This window comes from Loxodonta africana, chromosome 8 (assembly GCF_030014295.1).
Source record: "Loxodonta africana isolate mLoxAfr1 chromosome 8, mLoxAfr1.hap2, whole genome shotgun sequence".
NCBI classification, from domain to species: domain Eukaryota; kingdom Metazoa; phylum Chordata; class Mammalia; order Proboscidea; family Elephantidae; genus Loxodonta; species Loxodonta africana.
In genome coordinates this window covers 33,397,197-33,415,455 of record NC_087349.1, presented here as the reverse complement: position 1 = coordinate 33,415,455, position 18,259 = coordinate 33,397,197, and the positions used below count along the sequence as shown (strand labels likewise).

At 35.6% G+C, this 18,259-nt stretch overlaps 1 protein-coding gene across 3 annotated transcripts in view; it reads right to left on the bottom strand.

Moving 5' to 3' along the window:
• TFEC (transcription factor EC) overlaps nucleotides 1-18,259 on the bottom strand; it is a 220,635-nt gene that overhangs the window by 123,686 nt on the left and 78,690 nt on the right. The window contains exon 2 of one of the 3 annotated variants that reach the window (XM_023544575.2): nucleotides 17,304-17,382. The exons of the other annotated variants lie outside the window; for them this stretch is intronic. Within the exon in view, the coding sequence (XP_023400343.2) occupies nucleotides 17,304-17,330 (27 nt within the window). The 5' untranslated portion in view covers nucleotides 17,331-17,382. The remainder of the gene's footprint in view (nucleotides 1-17,303; nucleotides 17,383-18,259) is intronic. 3 annotated transcript variants of the gene reach the window in all.

Sequence of the window (18,259 nt, the reverse complement as noted above, 5' to 3'; positions counted from 1 at the left end):
GGGTCTCAGGCTCAGAGTCATAATCAGTAGTTCCATTTGCTACCTGCCTGTGAGTGACGCAAAATGGGACAGACCAGCATCCTTGAAAAGCTTTCTTTTTCCAAATGTATTTACACTGAGCAATACTCTCTACTTCAATGGTATGGAGACCAACTTAGATCTCGCAGTTAGGTGAGGAAGTGTATCACGAAACCTGAGTGAATTAGCGTGTTATATCCAATGTATTCCACAGTTGTTGCAGTGCCTCCTAAAAACTGTTGGCCCAATCCTTAATCCAACAAAGGCATCACAAAGAAAGGAAATAGTTGGGCTTATACTATACAATTTAGGAAACCCTGGTGGCATAATGGTTAAGAGTTCAGCCTAACCAAAAAGGCAACAGTTCGGATCCACCAGGCACTCCTTGGAAGCACTATGGGGCAGTTCTACTCTGTCCTACAAGGTCACTATGAGTCAGAATCGACTCAGCAGCAACAGGTTTGGTTTTTGGTTTTATAGTAATTTTATGTGAAAAATGTCTCTTGTTTTATATCAGAAATTCTATGAGGACAGGAACTACGTCAGCTTACTCAGCATTGTACACCACCCCAAAGTTCAAAATGCAACACATAATTACTGCTCAATAACCATTTATCCAATGAATGAAAGTGACAGACATTTAATATTGATTAGATTCCCCACACTTTAGGTACAGCTCAAATCTTCCTTTTTTATTTCTGAAGGGTATATACAAAAGCTTGGCAAAAGACCTCCTGTAATTTATAATTCTGAAGTTACAAAAAACTATTTCCATATGCATAAATCAAAATGCCTGCAAGAGAGATGAGCTGTAATACAACCTTTTGAATTCATGCCTTGGTACCTTCTTATGGATAAGGCCATTTTGTTATAATAAAAACAAAAATAGTAAACACTTATAAAGCACTTACTGTATGTCATTCACTGCACAAATATGAAATTATTGCACACTCCTATGAGGAGGTAGTAAACCCTGGTGGCACAGTGGTTAAGTATTATGGCTGTTAACCAAAAGGTCAGCAGTTCAAATCCACCAGGTGCTCCTTGGAAACTCTATGGGGCAGTTCTACTCTGACCTATAGGGTCGCTATCAATCAGAATTGACTGGACAGCAATGGGAAAATGTGGAGGTGGAGCCCTGGTGGGTAGTGGTTAAGAACTCATCTGTTAACCTAAAGGTCGGCACTTCAAATCCTCCAGCCACTCCTTGGAAATCCTAGGGGCAGTTCTACTCTAACCTACAAGGCCTCTATGAATTGGAATCAACTCAACGGCAATAGGTTTGGTTTAGCTTTTTATGAGGAGGTACTATTACCATTCCCATATTACAGGTGAGAAAACTAAGGTACAGAGTTCAATTAAGTCACCAAAGTCCTACTGGAAGCAGAATTCAAATTCAGGAAGCCTGGCTTTAGTTGAATTCTTAACACTACACTACACCACTTCTCATAAAGAGGTTATTTGTGTACCTCCCAGACCAAACTCACATGAGCAGACCTACGTGAAATATTCTCCAGAATGAATTTCTGTTCTTTAAAGCCACTCACTTGTGGTATTTGTGTTACAGCAGCACCAGGAAACTAAGGGGGAGTGAGTGGGACATCTGAGGTTGGTGAGAAGGGAGAAGGTCTGAAGGAGAGATAGAATGAATTATGGAAATGTAACTGATTTTCTGGGCAGCTGCGGTGTAAATTCACTGCTTTTGTGTGGCCTTTCTAGCCATGGTCTTATAGTTCCCACCCAGGTGATTGGGCAGGACTGTGTGATAGGGTAATTTTGGCCCCCCCAAGGGGATTGGTCAGTTTCTCCTTAAATGAGAGCCAATTCCAGAGCAGAGAGGAGGAGCCCATCACCAAGGAAGGAGAGACCCAGCAGCAGAGACCTGGCAGCAGGAAATGGTGCAGTGGGCTTCCCACCCCAGGCAGAGAGAAAGCTGAGTGCTTTGGGGCAGAGACTGAGGGCTAGGGAGAGGTGTGCCTGCAAGGAAGAGGCTAGGAAGAGGCTATCCTGATGAAAGAACTGTATCTTGAGTGTTCCTGAGCCTGAATTGTAACTGTTACTTCTCTAATAACCCCCATAATTGTGAGTATGGTGTGTGAGTTCTGTATGGTCGTTTCAATGAATTATCGAACCCAGTAGAGAGTGTTATGGAAGGGATAGTTGGTGTAAGAATTAGTAAAGATGGCAGAGAAAGGAGGCTTGTCTGGCCACCACCTCATGAGAGTCAGCCTTGCGCTGTTCATCTTGGTTCTCCTTCCTCCTTATGGGGTTGGAGGAGATCAGACACGACCCCCATGCCATTTTTATAGCAGTGTTAAGGGCCTCCATGCCATTTTTTACAGCAGCATTTAGCATTGAGGTTCAAAACTATTCATTTAGAGTGAAACCAGACAGCACTTTTTCCCTCTAGCTTCCTACGTAAAGTGACACAGTAAGGATTTAAACAGGCTTAAGGTTGTGCCAGATGAGAAAGGTGAAGGAAGAGATGTACTAGGGATTTGAGAGTGTGAACAAGGGCATTCTGACATTGTTGATGGTGATAATGTTGTTGATGATGATAACAGAAGCTAACTACATAGAGATTACTGTGTACCAAGAACTGTCCTAAGCACTTTGTATAAGTCATTTATTCATCACAAAAGTCCTATATAACATACGTACCTGTTATTATTACCATTTTATAGATGAGTAAACTGAGGCAAAATATTAAGTAACTTAATGAAGGTTACAGCTAATAAATGGTGCAAGCAGGGTTTAAGCCCTTTAAGTCTAAGTGGTCTGGCCGCATATAACAATACTTTTGTCCTGCCATGGAAGACTGTAGGCTTTGTTAAATAAGGAAAGAATTAAGAGCATAAAGGGTGAAGGCAACGAAATAGTGGAAGGATCAATGGATTGTAGGTCCCGGTAGAATAAAAAAGAATGTTCGAGTTGGGGTCTTCAAAACTGGAAAAATAGAAAATGTTATTTAGCAGGTCAAATTTTTGAATTAAACATTATGGAGGAGGTGCATATATTTAGAATGATAAGGTCTAGAACATAGTAATGCAAAAGAATAGCTAACATACTTGGAGGCGAAGGAAAAGAGGTCAAGGAAGTTAGAGACCAAAGGAGTGGAATCATCATCTATAGAGGTATTAAAATGATCAAGACATAATAGGAATAAATGGGATTGACACTCTGATGGTGACTGATGGATAGGGTTGCCAGTTTAACAAATAAATAAGCAGGGTGCCAGGCACATTTAAATTTCTGATGAAAATTGAATTTTTTAGTATAAGTATACCCCAAATATTGCATGGAACATACTTATAACAACAACAAAAAAAATTATTTGTTCACTGAAATTCAAATATACCTGGGAACCCTACTAATGGAGCTGAAATCTGAAGTCAGATTTGTCCTATTTGTAGGCCAAGTTCCTAAATTCAACACAATAAATCTTTACCACTTGTATTGATTTAAGCAAATAAAACAATACATAAGTCTTAACGAGTCAAAATTTTACCCTTAGTTTACTAAACTGGAGTAAATGAAATCCATGATATTCCAATATTATATTCATATAGATATATAAATGAATATGGCAGTTTATGAAAGCAAATGCATCTTAAAAGCATAAACTATGATCTAAAAAATTTATCACAAATTATATGAATAACAGGATATCATGGGCAGGCTCCCCGATCATCTCTCTGTTGTTAACTCAGTTTAGTGAATAAGCCCAATTATGATGACAGGAAAATAGCCTATGCATTATCACAAATCATCTTTCATCTTTGACATAAATGGGAAGAGATTCCTCTCAGTAATTCTATAGTTATAGATAAAACAAATTGAACATTGTGTTTGAAGTTGTGCTTTTAAAAGAAGTAGCTCCCACAGTTTGGAATCAACACCATAGAAGTGTATATCATTTAATTTTTTTTCTTTTTCTAATGCTATTTCAATCTTAAATTTAAATCATTATTGAACTATGTAGCCAAAATATAGGAAGATATGTGAATAAAAGACATCAAAATCTAAATTATTCCATATGAACTAAACATACAGATATTTTCCGATATTATACATTGTTTTATAATCAATTACCCACTGCCGTTGAGTCGATTCCGACTCATAGCAACCCTATAGGACAGAGTAGAACCACCCCATAGAGTTTCCAAGGAGCGGCTGGTGAATTCAAACTGCCAATCTTTTGGTTAGCAGCTGTAGCACTTAACCACTACACCACCAGGGTTTCCTTATAATCAATTAGAACTCTAATTTTAGTGTTCTCTTATTGCAGGTTTTCCTGTGAATTGTATAAATAATATAGTAAATATAGATGGATTACATACCGCAAAAATATTTGTATTAAATAGTTTATAAAATTAAACTTGGAAACTTTCAAAAGAGATCTTATGTTTACATAATAATGTTGGCTTTCCAAAGTAATTTTACATGTATCATCTCATTGTCACAATCCTGTGAAGAAGACTTTATAGTTGGAATAATCTCTTTTTTGCAAATAAAAAAATTGAGGATAAACAGAAAGCTTAAAAAGTCATATCTTAATAAATAGCAGGTGTGGTTCACGAACCGTATACTCTCATCAGTGCCTTGTGATAATTTTACAGTGAAATCTGTCAGAGCCAGAACTTGATGGGACTGCCTTGTTTTTCTGGGTCTTGCAAGTTTTCTGCCTTTGACAAGGTGCATTCTTACCACTTTTCTATCACTTGTTTTAGTGGAAAATATTTGAGTTTTCCTTTTCTGACAGGTTTCCGCCTTACAGAGACTCCAGCTTTCGTAGGCTTTACTGTGCTACAGTAAACTACATCTTCAGATGCTCCTGTTTGGTGCATATTATGCCACGATGTTTCTGTTTTTATTGATACTATACTTAATAGCTCTTAAAGAACACTTTATAAATTTGGCTAACACATGGTTGAAATTTTACTAAAACAATGATAAAAATATTAAGAAATCGTACACTGGATGTTACTCAAGCTGGCCAAGACAGAGTAATAGGGAGCAGATTTATCCTCCCAACTAAAACAACCAAAAAACAGGCAAATTGCTTAAAAGACACTGACACCAGTCAACAAAAGAGAGTGATCCCAGAGAGACAAGAAACACTCAAGATAAAAAGTAAGCTCCATGATCGCCCTAGCTCACTGCCTTGAGAAATTTTCCAGACTGTGGTACAAAGAAAGTAAGTCCACGCAGAGGCTTGCAGACTCCCTAAATTGAGGGGGCAGAGGTAGAGTATGGGTAGACCAAGCTGGCTAGTGTTCCAAAGACAGTATTGGAGAGGGGAAAGCTGCACAGAGAGAACTCAGAAATCTGCCAGTGCCCCTCTCAAGTATTCTGCTAAGTACTTGTCTTAGTTTCCTAGGTTACTGTGACAATATATCACAGCCAAGATGGCTTATAAGAACAGGAATTTATTGTCTTACAGTTATGGAGGTTGGAAGTCCAAGATCAGGATGCTGGTCGTGTTGATTCCTTCTGAGGCTTTAAGGGAGAATTTGTTTCATGACTCTCTTCTAGCTTTAGTAGCTTCAGGAGTTCCTTAACGTGCAGCTGCAGTATCACATGGCACCCTTCCCCTGTCTCCCTGTCTCTGTGTGTCTTCTCGTCTTTTGTAATGACACCAGCTATATTGGTTTAGGACGCACTCTGCTCCAGTATGACCTCAGGTTAACCTAACTGATAACACCTTCAAGGACCCTATTTCCGAGCATGGTAACATTCCCAGGTACATGGGTTAGGATTTCAATACATCTTTTAGGAGGATACAATTCAATCCATAACAATACTGATCAGCACATTTACATGAAGAAAATACCCAAAACTGGAAAAAAAAAATCCCACCAGGAACGATGAGATCAATGGTGTCTGGCTCTCCCACCAATCATACTGCAAATCTTATGATCCATGGGACATTAGGCAGAGAACACAGAAGGGCCTTGCTTCAATTGTGAAGACTAATTAGCCCTAGATCAAGCACGGCTTTGGTCCATCTTAAAAACATAACCTGAAAATATTATATTGTTTCTAAGTAACTTCATTATATTTCAGAACAAAGTTTAAAAGGGTTTATAAGAATATAAAAATGCCCATGACTGAATAAGGTAAAATTCACAATGTTGGGTATTCAATAAAAAGTTACAAGACATGCAAACAAGCATGAAAATACAACCAATAAGAAGAAAAGTCAGTCAAACAATAAAAACTGACCCAGAACTGACACGGATATTAGAATTTGTGAAAAGGGACATTAAAACAGTTATAATAACTGCATTACAGATTTTTAAAAAACGTAAAAACATAGAAAAGACTTACATTGAACATCTAGAGAGGAAAATTACAATGTGTGAAATGCCAAATGTGGTGCATAAGAATGACAGCAGGTTATATGTTGCAGAGAAAAAGATTAGAGAATTTAAGCACATATCAAAAGACACACTTGAAGATGAAACACAGTAAAATAAGAATAACAACAGCAACAACAAAACGAACAAAGATGTCAGTTAGCTGTGGGCCAATTTCAAATAGCCTAAAATATATGTATAGTCATCCCTCGGTATCCACAGGGGATTAGTTCCAGGACCCCCATGGATACCAAAAGCCGAGGATGCTCACGTCTCATATAAAATGGTGTAGTATTTGCATATAATCTACACACATCCTCCTATATACTTTAAATCATCTCTAGATTACTTATAATACCTAATAAAATGTAAATGCTATGTAAATAGTTGTTATACTGTATTGTTGAGGGGATAATGACAAGAAAAAAAAGTCTTTTTTTTATTCTCCAAGTATTTTCAATCCAAAGTTGGTTGAATCTGCAGATGGAAACTGCAGATATGGAGGGCCAACTGAAACTGGAGGGCCAACTGTAACTGGAGTCCCCAAAGATAAGGTAGATAAGAAAGTCAGAAAAAGTATTGGACTAAACACTGGCCAAAAAGTTTTCAAGTATGTTAGAAACTATAAACCCATAGATCCAAGAAGCTCAATGACCTCCAAGCCCAAAAATATATGAAGAAAATCACATCATGCCATATAAAAAACAAATTGCTCAAAACCAATGATAAAAAGAAAATCTTAAAAGTAACCAGGGAGGCAAAACATGCTATGCAAAGAGGAACAAAAATAAGGATGATGGCAGATTCTGTCACAGGAAACAAACAATCTCTTTAAGGTACTGAAAAATAAAAATGGTCAACTAGATTTCAGTCCTCAACAAAACTATCTTTTGGAAAATTAAGGTGAAATACTTTATTAGGCATACAAAAGCTAAAAGAATATATCCAGTCATTTTCAGTTTTTCTAAAAAAAAATCCAACCTTTTTAATTCTTACTAAAATCTATAATGTTCAATTTGTTTATTTGTGTTAAGCTATTGAGGGTATTTATTTATTAGCTCTTTTGCCACTAGACAAAGCAAGATATCAATCCCTAATGCAAAAATTGATTATCTTTATATATTTATCCAAAAGTGACTTAATATGTATTTATTTGAAAAAAATAAGATTATTTACCATGTTTATGAACAAATATTGAACCAATAAATTCAGATGGCCTAATGGAAAATTAAAGTGTTTGGTGCTTTAGTACTTTGGTGCTTAAGAATCTAGTGCTATAACCTCAGAAATGATTATCACGGGGTGAGATAAATCTGAAGAAAAACAAACATAAACACATTGAAAATAAAAAGAAACAATTTGAGGTGCACAACCTTTTTTGGCAGTAGGTCAGGAATATCACCTTTTAATCTATATCACAATAAACCCAAGTGTCTACTAGATGTAAAGTGAACGTTTCAATGACAAAATTTAGTTCTGAAATAATAAGGTTCTTCTATGACCAAATTATGGAACACTCTCATCTTTATCATGTAGTTAAAATCATATTGAACAATGTTACTATCCACGTTACTTTTATCAAAGAAATACGAAAAAAAAAAAACTCTTCAGAAATGTATTTGAAGAAACAACCCTCTCCCCACAAGAGCAAACTGCACTCACTGCCATCGTGTCAATTCCGACACATAGCAACCGTGTAGGACAGAGTGGAACTGCCCCACAGGGTTTCCAAGGAACAGCTACTGAATTTGAACTGCTGACTTTTTTTTTAATAGCCTGAGCTCTTAATCATTGCGCCACAGAAGAACAAGATGGAACAAAAAAGAAAGGGCACAAAGCCCAAAGGCACACATGCAAACACACAAACATACACACATGTAATATACAATGTAATTGACTTAAATATTCCACTAAAGTATAAACCACCAACATGGTCTATGTTCTCCATGTAGAATGATTAAAAGAAAAAAGGCAAAGGTTCAAATGATAAAATACACGTGCACACATATTTTAGGCTATTTCATTATACTACTGTATAAGAACAGAGATTAAAAAATAATACATTGTAATGATCAACAAGTTAACATTTTTACTCCATTTGGATGATGTTAAAATAGACCCATCAATGAAAAGAAAAATACTCCTGACACAAAGAAGTTTAAAATATAACTTTTAAAGTTTAGATATTCTCTGAAATTTATGCTTACCCCAATAAAAAAAAAAATATGACATAATGACATTCAACATATCAAATAAGATTAATACAAGATGAGATGACTCTTTCATCACAGCAGGCCAACTAAAGTTAAAAAAAAAAAAAGCTGAATATGGATCAAGGTACTAGGTGTTTAAAGGGAAGTTTAGGTATGTTAGCAATACAGAAATATTTATGTTGAACTGAGATTTTAACATACTATATTATCAAAGGTAATTATCAAAGGTATTTTTCAAGAAATTATTTATTATTTTAAGAATAACTACTAAATTTGAAAAATATCCCCCTTCCTTTTCCTAAAAATTTACTTCAGCAGATATGAAGAGATTTCTTCAGTCTATTTATAATCATTGCTATATTTATATAAAAGGCACAATAAGAGAAATTCTACCATTGCCACATAATATGCAAATCTTATTTTAAATAATTCTCATATCAATGCTAATGGCTTCTATTCTGATCTAAACATCTGCTTGCATTAGAATATTTTGCAGTCTATGATAATGTGCTTGTCTTTTCTCAAGTTTAAATACCACATATCAAAGTAGTAACCCATTTTCAGATCTATTATATATGCCACCATTTTTAAGTAAAACATATACCAACCAAAAAAAACCAAACCCACTGCTGTCGACGACCCTATAGGACAGAGTAGAACTGCCCCATAGAGTTTCCAAGGAGCTTCTGGTGGATTTGAACTGCTGACCTCTATGGTTAGCAGCTGTAGCACTTAACCACTATGCCACCAGGGTTTCCAGTAAAATATACAGTATTATTTAAACTAAAACATGAGTATTTCTCTTAACAGAAATAAGTATGAGACCCTAAGAAGGAAATTTATTTATTATTTATTACTTTCCCAAAAGTTACCCTCTATTCTGTCTTTATTGAGAATCAGTAAAAAAAAAAAAAGCTGCCACTGTGTACTTCTGTGTGTTTAGGTAATAAATTTTATTTTATAGGCAAAAAGAATGTATTTAAAATCTTATACAAAAAACGTATATTTAGTATGGGATACTCAGATCATGCCTCTGTAGTTGAGTTCAAGCAGTTTTCTTAAAAATATATACTATCAAAAATAAGAATGTATTACAAAAATGTTTAAGATGCCTTATAATGTTGTGTTGATCTGTATCTATGGACTGTGAAATGTTTAAACTTCTTCTAAAAAAAAACATGATAATCTCAATAAAATAGATTGCAGAAAAATCACTTGAAAAAACCCCACATCTTTTCATGATAAAAAAAGCAAAAAAAAAAAAAAAACTAGAAATAGGAAGGAAACGACTCAAGGCCATCTATGACACAGCTAAGATCATACTTAGTAGTGAAAGACTGGATACTTTCCTTCTAAGGCCAGGGACAACACCAAGATATCTACTCTTGCCACTTCCATTTAACATTGTACTGAAGAGTCTAGTCAGGGCACTTAGGAAGCAGAAAGAAATAAAAGAAATCCAGATAGGAATGGATGAAGTAAACTTCTATTTGCTGATGATAAGATTTTGTACAAAAAAAATTAAAAAATTCTAAGGAATCTACTGGAAACCTGTTAGAACTAACAGGTTCAGCAAATTTGCAGGTATAAAACCAATAAACAAAAATCGATCATATTTTTATAAAGTAACAATGAGAAATCCAAAAGTGAAATTAAGAACAATACCATTTACAGCAACATATACTTAAAAAAAAAAAAAACTAGGAATAAATTTAACAATAGAAGTGCAGGATTTGTATCTTAAAACTACAAAATGTAGTCGGAAAAAAAAAAGCATAAATACCATATTTTATGCAAATAGCACATGCCTTCTACGTTTGTTTGCCGACAGTGCCCTCTCCCTGTGAGGTATTTCATAAATTTTTTTAACACATTGCTGTAAAGAAAAAATTAGCATAGTGTGCTTATTCAAAAATACCTCACAAGGAGAGGGTACCGTTGGCAAACAAAGGTAAAAGACCCACATTATTTATGTAAAAATACAGTAATTGGAGCAACATCCAAGCTTATGAATAGAAATTTTGAATTCTGTTATGATGGCAATTTTCTCCAAACTGATGTACAAATTTGAAGAAATTCCTATCAAAACCCTAGCTGGCTAGTTTGCAGACATTGACAAGCTGATGCTAAAATTAATATGGATACACAAAGGACCCAGAATAGTCAAAACAGTCTTGAAAAAGAACAACATAGAACAAACTTGAAAGACACACTTCCCAATTTAAAAACTTACTACAAATTTATAGTAATGAAGACAGTATGGTATTGGCACAAAGATAAACATACAGATCAATGAAATATAAAATTGACAGTCCAGAAATAAATTATTATATTTATAGTCAATTGATTTCAACTAGAGTGCCCAGGCACTAAAATGGAAAAACAATAGTCTTTTCAACAAATGGTGCTAAGACAGCTGGCTATCCACAAGCAAAAGAATGAACCTGGACTCCTTTCTCACACCAAACACAAAAATTAACTCAAAATGAATCATATAACTTAATGTAGAAACTCAAATTATAAAATTCTTGGAAGAAAACATAGAAGTAAGTCTTCATGAGCTTCCTAGATATGAGAACCCAAAACAACGAAAAGAAAACAAGCAACAAAGAAAAAATAGAAAAATTGGACTTCAAAATCAAAAATATTTATGCATCGAAGGATACCATCAAGAAAGTAAAAAGACAACTCATGTAACGGGAGAAAATATTTGCAAATCATATATCTGACAAAAGATTTGTATCTAAAATACATAAAGAACTCCTACAACTTAATAACAAAAAGATAATGCAATAAAAAATAACCCAAATAAAAAGTGGGGCAAGAATGTGAATAAACATTTTGCCAAAGAAAATGTACAAATAACCGATAAGCACATGAAGATAGGCTAGACATCATTATTCATTGTTGTTGTTAGGTGTCCTCGAGTCAGTTCTGACTCCTAGCAGCCCTATGTACCCAGTCCTGCCGCATCCTCATAACCACTGTTATGCTTGAGCCCATTGTTGCAGCCACTGAGTCAATCCATCTTGTAAAGGGTCTTCCTCTTTTTCCCTGACCCTCTACCAAGCATGATGTTGTTCTCCAGGGGCTAATAACATGTCCATGCTTCTAATGAGCATTTGAACCGTACTTCTTCCAAGATAGATTTGTTGGCTCTTCTGGCAGCCCACAGTATATTCAGTATCATTGGTGAACACCAGAATTTAAAGGCATCAGTTATTCTTCCATCTTTCTTATTTACCGTCCAGCTTTCACATGCATATGAAGCAATTGAAAACACCATGGCTTCGGTCAGGCAGACCTTAGATCTCAAAGTGACATCTTTGCTTTTGAACACTTTAAAGAGGTCTTTTGCAGTAGATTTGCCCAATGCAATATATAATTTTATTTCTTAACTGCAGCTTCCATGGGTGGTGATTGTGAACCCAAGTAAAACGAAATCCTTGACAACTTCAATCTATTCTCCACTTACCATGATATTGCTTATTGGTCCAGTTGTAAGGATTTTTGTTATGTTAAGTTGTAATTCATATTGAAGACTGTAGTCTTTGATTTTCATTAGTAAGTGCTTTAAGTTCTCTTCATTTTCAGCAAACAAGGTTGTGTCATCTACACATCGCAGGTTGCTAATGAGTTTTCCTCCACTCTTGATGTCATGTTCTTCTTCATATACTCCAGCTTCTTAGATTATTTCCTCAGCATACAGATTGAACAAGTATGGTAAAAAGAAACAACCCTGGCATACACCTTTCCTGGTTTTAAACCACACAGAACTGCAAAATTCTATCATGTGGTCTCTGGCATCGTTTCTATAACCAAGACCATATTTTCCAACTACTGATCCTTCTTATTTTCCAACTTTCACATTCCAATCACCAGTAATTATCAATGAATCTTGATTGCATGTTTGATCAATTTCAGGCTGCAGAAGCTGGTAAAAATTTTCAATTTCCTCACCTTTGGCCTTAGTGATTGAAGCATAAATTTATATAATAGTCATATTAACTGGTCTTCCTTGTAGGCGTATGAATAGTATTCTATCATTGACAGTGACTTACCTCAGGATAGATTTTGAAATGTTCTTTTTGATGATGAATGCAACGACATTCCTCTTCAATTTGTCATTCCCGTCATAGTACACCATATGATTGCCCTATTCAAAATGGCGAATAGGTCCATTTCTGCTCACCAAAGCCTGGTATATCAATTTCCTATTCAAAATGGCCAATACCAGTCCATTTCTCTCACTAATGCCTAAGATATTGATCTTCATGCATTCCATTTTATTTTTGACAGTTTCCAGTCTTCCTAGATTCATGCCCTGTACTTCCACGTTCTGATCATTAATGGATGTTTGCAGCTGTTTCTTCTCATTTTGAGTCATGCCACATCAGCAAATGAAGATTTCAAAAGCTTGACTGCATCCACATCATTAAGGTTGACTCTACTTTGAGGAGGCGGCTCTCTACTTTGAGGAGGCAGCTCTTCCCCCTCATATTTTTAGTGCTTTTCAATCTGAGGGGCACATCTTCCAGCACTGTACAAGATAATGTTCTGCTGCTATTCATAAGGTTTTCATTGGCCAATTTTTTTCAGAAGTAGATTGCCAGGTCCTTCTTCCTAGTCTGTCTTAGCCTGGAAGCTCAGCTGAAACCTGTCTACCATGGTGGACCCTACTGGTATTTGAGTACCAGCAGCATAGCTTCAAGCATCACAGTAACAGGAAAGCCACCACAGTATGACAAACTGACAGATGCATAGGAATTGCTAAAGTGTATAGTGTTTCTTTTAGGAGTGATAAAAATATTCTAAAATTACATTGTGGCGATGGTTGCACAATTCTGTGAATATACTAAAAACCACTGAATTGTCCACTTTAAATAGATGAATTGTATGCTGTATGAATACTTCTCAATGAAGCTGTTTAAAACTTTTTCATCTCATTATATTCCCACAAAGAATTATTGCACTATGTCTGAAACACAAAAAAATATAAATCTTGGGGTTTTCTCTAAACTACACCAACTTCTTTAATTCTCAGTATCAAATCCTATGGAATCTATCTCAACCCATACCCATGACCCGTAGAGTCGATTCTGGCAACTCAATAGAATAGAGTAGAACTGCCCCATAGGGTTTCCAAGGCAGCCTGCCACATCTTTCTCCTGTGGAGTGGCTCATGGGTTCAAACTGCTGACCTTTCAGCCAAGCACTTAACCACTGTGCCACCAGGGCTCTTTTCTATCTCAACCCCATAAAAAAAAAAAAAAAAAAAAAAAAACCATTGCCATCGAGACAATTCTGACTCATAGCAATCCTATAGGACAGAGTAGAACTGCCCCATAGGGTTTCCAAGGAGCACCTGTTTTATTCAAACTGCTGACCTTTTGGTTAACAGCTGTAGCTCTTAATGACTATACCACCAGGGTTTCCTCTATCTCAACAGTTTATCCTTTAAATTAGGTCCACTTTTTATGTCTACTGCTTGCCTCAGTTAAGGAGGTCATGGTTTATTGTCTAAAGAATTATAGCAGCTTCCCCAGTAGGTCAGGCTGCTAGCCACCAGTCTCTACTCATTCCACACCAGTTACCACCTGCCTACACCCTTGTTTTCCTAAAACACATGCTTTTATAGAGCCCAACATTCCTTCATAGCTCTCAGAAGTAAGCCCAAAATAGTTGCCATAGATATGACATACATTTCAATTTGAACCCCACAAAAAGAATTAATCTAATATCCAAGTAACTTCTAACAACTACTTTGTACTCAAGTTAATCAAATAAGGAACCTACTGCTTTTTGAATACAGTGCACTGGGTTTTTTGTGTTTTTTTTTATACTCTTTATGCTCCTTGCTTACTGAAAGTGAAGAGGACTTGAAGCACTTACTGATGGAGATCAAAGACAGCCTTCAGTATGGATGACACCTCAACATAAAGAAAACAAAAATCCTCACAACTGGGCCTATGAGCAACCTCATGATAAGCAGAGAAAAGATTGAAGTTGTCAACGATTTCATTCTACTTGGATCTATAATCAACACCCATGAAGGAGCGCAGTCTAGAAATCAAACTATGTATTGCATTGGGCAAATCGGCTGCAAAAGACCTCTTTAAATTGTTCAAAAGCAAAGGGTATGCCTGACCCAAGCCATGGTGTTTTTAATCGCTTCATATGCATGTGAAAGCTGGACAATGAATAAGGAAGGCCTGAGAAGAACTGAAGCCTTTGAATTATGGTGTTGGCAAAGAAGATTGAAAATGCCATGGACTGCCAAAAGAATGAACAAACCTGTTTTTGAAAAAGTACAGCCAAAATGCTTCTTGGAAATAAGAATGGTGAGACTTTGTCTCACATATTTCAGACATGTTATCAGGAGAGACCAGTATCGGGAGAAGGACATTATCCTTGGTAAAGTAGAGGGTCAGCCAAAAAAAAAAAAAAAGGAAGACCCTCAATAAGATGAATTAACACAGTGGCTGCAACAATGAACTCAAGCATAACCATTACGGTGAGAATGGAGCAGGACTGGGCAGTTTTCCTTCTGTTGTAAGTCAAAACCAACTCGATGGTGCCTAACAGCAACAATGTATTCTTTACGCCTCAACAACTTTGTAAGATGCATCCCCTCCACCTTTCCTTCTTTCCTGGATGATTCATTTTTATTCACTTTTATTTGATTTTATTTTTATTCAGTGTTAACCTAAGTTAAATGCCACCTCTTCTGTGGAACCCTCTAGGAACTTCCTCAGGCAGAGTTCCTGGCTCATTTCTTCTGCTCTGGAAGGATCTTATTCACATCTTTATCACAGCATTGAACACCATTGTTATGTGTTTGCACATCTGTCTCCGCCTGTAGACTGTGAGCTTAGTGATGACACTCTTTATCTTTGATTTTCCAACCCATGTATTAGAATACTCACTATACCAGGTGGTACTTAGTCGATATTTTAAAGTGTGGAATGTATACAGAAGTAATAAGTGTGTGCATGTACACATCTGCTTTACAGTGAGTGGGGGCTTAAACACTGAGAAAATCCTCCATGTACCTCACTCCTGCATCCACCACTTCACCCAGGTTTAGCAGAGTGTATTAGAGCTAGGAGGCTCTTTCACTAGATTAACTTGATAAACTTGATAAACTGAAGTTATGCCAAAAGATGATCTCTTAAGACTCTTAAAACTCCGATATACGTTAATTCACTACCTGAAATATTTGGCCATATATTATGTATTAACAGCTCATTTATGAACCAAAAGGAAAAGATGTTTCCTGGTACTCATGAAAAATAGCAACTATTGAGTTATCCTCTTTATTTAAATTTAATGCAGCATTATGACCTGAAACAAAAGGAAATATGCCAAGTTAAACACTACCCACCAGGAAATGTTAAAGCTAAATTTGTTGATCCATGGATTTATTGTAGTGAATCATAATGATTTTCTAACAATACGATCATATGAATTAGTGATGATGTCATAAATTATTTGTTGGCAAATATTAGCTGCTCAGCAAATACACCCTATGTAATCAGTACTGGTTTCATTACTGTGATATATATATATACATACATATGGAAATCTTGGTGGCATAGTGGTTAAGAGCTATTGCTGGTAACCAAAAGGTCGGCAGTTTGAATCCACCAGGGGCACCTTGGAAGCCCTACGGGGCAGTTCTCGTGTGTCCTACAGGGGTGCTATGAATCGGAATCAACTGGACGGCAATGGGTTTGGTTTGGTTTGGTTTTATACACACACACATACATGAACTGTCTAAACCAAGGCTTTATTTAAACGTTTCTAGTCAGTCTAATCTCCAGCATGCATATTCAATACATTTTAATAGAGGTATTATTTAATGTGAATTACAAATACCAAATCTCTAACTCAATCAAACTCATATTCAGTATTTTACTCTAATTAGTCTCTAAAGTTTTAGAAAAAATTATTGAAAATATGATTATATCAGTAACAAATATATACAATATGCTTTTGAGAAAGACAATGTAATAAACAACTAAAAATATAGAAGCTGTTAAAAATCTCATTAAAGTATATAATTAAGCTTTTAATTTGATAACACGATAATATTAATTACTATGAAATTATTCAAAATTTCAAATTTTAAACATTAGATGTATTAATTAATTTTAGTCTTTATATATGCAATTGCATAATGACATATAATTTCTGAAATTGAAGAATGGCTGTAATAGTATGATAATGGAAATTAATAACCACAATGCTAACTTCTGAAGACTTTGGGTGATTAGTAGAAAATATAAATATCTTTATCCTGCCAAAATAACATAATGCCTGCCCCAAATTAAATAAAATAACAAAGCTTAAATCTGAAAAATACTCATGTATCTTGTGCACTACAAGTTGTTATTAAAACATATCCTCATATAAAACAGATTTAATTTACTAAATTAGAAGACTTAAGAATACTTGTCTTACAAGTTTCTCAGGCAACTTTGCACTACTTCTCCCATTATAATCGCAAAGTAAACGATCAAAGAGAATCCAAACTTCTGCAAGTTATATAATTCAAAAAATTCAGAAATAATCTACAGTTGCACACTAAAGTAACAAAACCATTGTTGTCTTGATGTGTTGTATGTCAGTAATTCATCTTCGCTTAAAATTGCACAGAGTATAAGCACCCTTACCATAGTCTCAAACATCATTTAAATGGAAATATACATACCTGCCCAGACCAACCATATTCCAGCATTGTAGAATTAGGGAATATAGGGCTTTCGCAGTTCCGAATATATGTGTAAAAGCTGTTGATTCATTCAAAAGGAATATGTTACTCTCCCCTCCTTGGAGTGGTTACCAACAACTTCTTACTTAGCCATCCACACAGCTACAGTCTGAGCTTTGTTGCAATGTTGTGCTCTTCCAGCTAAAACCTGTTGATAATGAACCTGAACCCATTATTTTGAGTCAATGAATTGAAAGGAATAGGGCAAAGAATGAAAGCCACAGGGCCAATTACCAGCATTCTTTGATGTATTACTTGCTAGCACCCACAATATCACTTTGTGTCTTTTGTCTTGATCCCCTCTGTTATTCATTAATTATTCTGGAAGGGTTAAAGTTCAGAGAGCTAATTGTACAAACCATCTTTCTTGGTGGGGATTCTCCCTACTCTGACACTTTCCCCAACTGTGCCCAGCCACCTTGTATTATGCCAATTAATCCAATTCTTGGCATTTTTGCTTGGCCTTCCAGCATCTTTTTGAGGTTTACCTAAAACGTTTTCCCTGGTTTGCCTACAGAATAAACCAAGGCAGCTTTAAATTTTGAGTAAAGCTTATTTCATGAGAATAATCTTGTCTGTACTCCTAATGATACAATTAAATTTACTTCTGCACTGATTATCTCATAAACACATTATTTACAACAAATAAAAAGATTTTAACTAGCCAATTGCTGAACATTTATCATTATGACATTATTCATTCTACCTTCCTATACTATCACACTTTATTCTAATAAAAAATGACTCTTACCACATTTGTTAGCCAAGACATGAACTAGAAGATTCAAATTCAGTTTTTATATGGCATATGGGTCATATTTACATAATGTATGAACCAACACCGATATTGTCAGCATGTTTAAAGGAATCAGCTGGTGATTTTACATAGCTTCTGT